General features: G+C 28.9%; 1 protein-coding gene across 1 annotated transcript; it reads right to left on the bottom strand.

Annotated features, from left to right (window-relative positions):
- Nucleotides 1-1,329: 1,329 nt before the first annotated feature.
- LOC111616940 (UPF0505 protein C16orf62 homolog) lies at nucleotides 1,330-2,404 on the bottom strand (the record flags this gene model as incomplete). The annotated part of the gene is made up of 5 exons (XM_023358292.1): nucleotides 1,330-1,514; nucleotides 1,581-1,727; nucleotides 1,802-1,920; nucleotides 2,024-2,189; nucleotides 2,273-2,404. Coding segments are annotated over 5 exons (660 nt in total), but the record flags the coding sequence as incomplete, so codon positions are not given.
- Between the last annotated feature and the right edge of the window lie 5 nt (nucleotides 2,405-2,409).

Genomic DNA, 2,409 nt, shown 5'->3' with positions numbered 1-2,409 from the left:
ACAGGAAGAAGTATCAAAGACAGGTTAGCAGAACATCAAGCAAATATAAGAAAAAAACAACCATGCACTGCGCTAGCCACCTACGTTCTAGCGGACCAGCAAGACGTCAAAGTTGAATGGGACCAAGCAAGACTAATGCAGATAGTCCGCGACAAGAAACACCGGCATTACGCGGAAGCCTGGCAGATTTGTAAGGCAAAGCATAAAGGCCTTGCAGTCAACTTTCGGGAATCGACAAAAATATCGGCAGCATGGTCCTCTAGTTTAATATAAACTTAATAATTGAGGGAACTAGTTACTATGTATCTTAGGCTACGTATTTTTAAATGATGTAGGGAGAGGGTATATATGTGTATTTATATTTAGATATTTATGTAATCTTTTTATATTTCCGTTGCTAAGTTCACAATGACGTCATTTGCAACGGATTATAAGGCTAGTTCGAAAAGATTCGAAAAACGTGTTAACTGTACTAAGCGTTCGATTTACAATTTTGTTGTTTTATTTGATTTATTTTCTTGAGAAAGGTCTTTTAACAAGACCGAAAACGTTAGAAAGTTTCTCTTATAAACTTTGGCTGCAAGAAAAGGTGTTTGAGTAAGTGTTTTGATAATATATTAAAATTATTTATTATCATAGTAAACAAATGTTAGTTATTTTGTTAATTTTAAACATTATAAAATTAATAGTTTCTTATACTATATCATTAGCTTTATGTTTATGAAAGCCTTACATACTACAAAATATCACTGCTTTATTTTTTTACTTTGTTTTCCTCATTATTTATTCTGTAAAATTGTGATATAATCACAACAATGCTTAATACTGGAATCTCTATATATTAAATATGCATAAAAGCATATTTAATATGTAGCATCAGACAGGACTTGAAAGATTAGCACTTGAAACAAATTTGTGTTTAAAATATGAACACATGCTTTACTAATTTTTATAAAGTTTGTAATTGTTAACTACATATCAGATTCAGCAGTGAGAGCTAGTTAAATTTTCATAACTGCTTGCTGAAAAATATTTATATTGTTGCATACTTTTTTCAACCAAAATTCTGTAGGTCATCATCAGGTATAATACTGTAACCAAACACTTTTTTAAATAGAACATTTTACGATGAAATGTTCAAACACAATTTAATTGTAAAATGTTCCATTTAAAAAACATTTGGATATGGTATTACACATGACGACGACCTATAGAATTTAGGTTGAAAACATTTGTTATGATATAAATAAATATTTCTCAGCAAGAAGCATAAAATTGTTACAAAAATTTGTTATATACAAATTAATTATACAGAAAAAATATGAAACAAAATATTTATTAGAATCCATCGGCATTTACACAGTTTATAACAATATAAATAATTATACAATTTATTACTTTTCCTCTCCAGAACTAGCTTAATATGTTGGTATTTGTAGTTTATTAATGAGATCTGCATAAGCCTTGTCTCCAAGCTTAGCTGATTTTCTTTTGATTGATTGAAGAGTCTGCACCTGTGTAATATAAATATTTTTTTAAAAAAACAATAATTCAGATTATACTTTTAATCTTTTACTTACTGAAAATTTTGCATCATAATGCCCGTGACGGTGGGCAAGAGTCCACAAATTATAAGCTAACGTAGCGAGAGAAGTATTGTTTAGATCACCAAAAGTAATTATACGATTTAATAATTCCAAAGCTAAATTAGATTGGCGCTTTGATAACTAAAGGGATAAAATAAGAAAAGTTAAAAATCATTTAAATTTAAAAATGAATGCATCATTAAATTTTCTCTTACCCCTTTGTCACCAAGAAACTTGAGATATGACAGAACTTTATCAATAACAAAGGAACATAATTTATTTACTTCAGAAAGAAATTTTTCATCTCCCCCATATAAAGCATCATTAGAATCAACTGTAATATATTTGTTTTCCTTGTAATATCACCACCATATTTATTACTTTAATTTTGTATTAATGGAATGTTTTTATAGTTTATCAATTAGACATTCTCTTACCTCCTTCAATATGATAAATATATGACTCTTGAGAAGCTGCTGATAACAGATTAAGCATATTTAAATAAAGGTTTATTCGGGCATCACTATTAGCTTCCCAATTATATTCGTTAATCATTTTCAGTAATCCGCAGATCAGATATAAAGGCTCTTGTTCGGGATGATCCTAAATAAATTTCAGTAATTAGCACAAAACAAATCTTTACTATGATTATGCATTATGTTTATAATGACCACTTAATCAATTACCGGAACAACAAGTAAAGTAGAAAAAAAGCAATTAATATACGAGAGAAGGAATGGTTCAGAAGATCTATGCTTGCCATCCATTTCTATTATTATAGGAACTTCAGATAAAAGGCTAATTGCTGCTTTAAAAAACGAAT

The sequence above is a fragment of the Centruroides sculpturatus genome, unplaced genomic scaffold (assembly GCF_000671375.1).
Source record: "Centruroides sculpturatus isolate CEXI.00-Female unplaced genomic scaffold, Cexi_2.0 scaffold4305, whole genome shotgun sequence".
Lineage (NCBI taxonomy): Eukaryota > Metazoa > Arthropoda > Arachnida > Scorpiones > Buthidae > Centruroides > Centruroides sculpturatus.
Note: the sequence above shows the minus strand (reverse complement) of the source record. Positions and strands in the feature narration are given on the sequence as shown.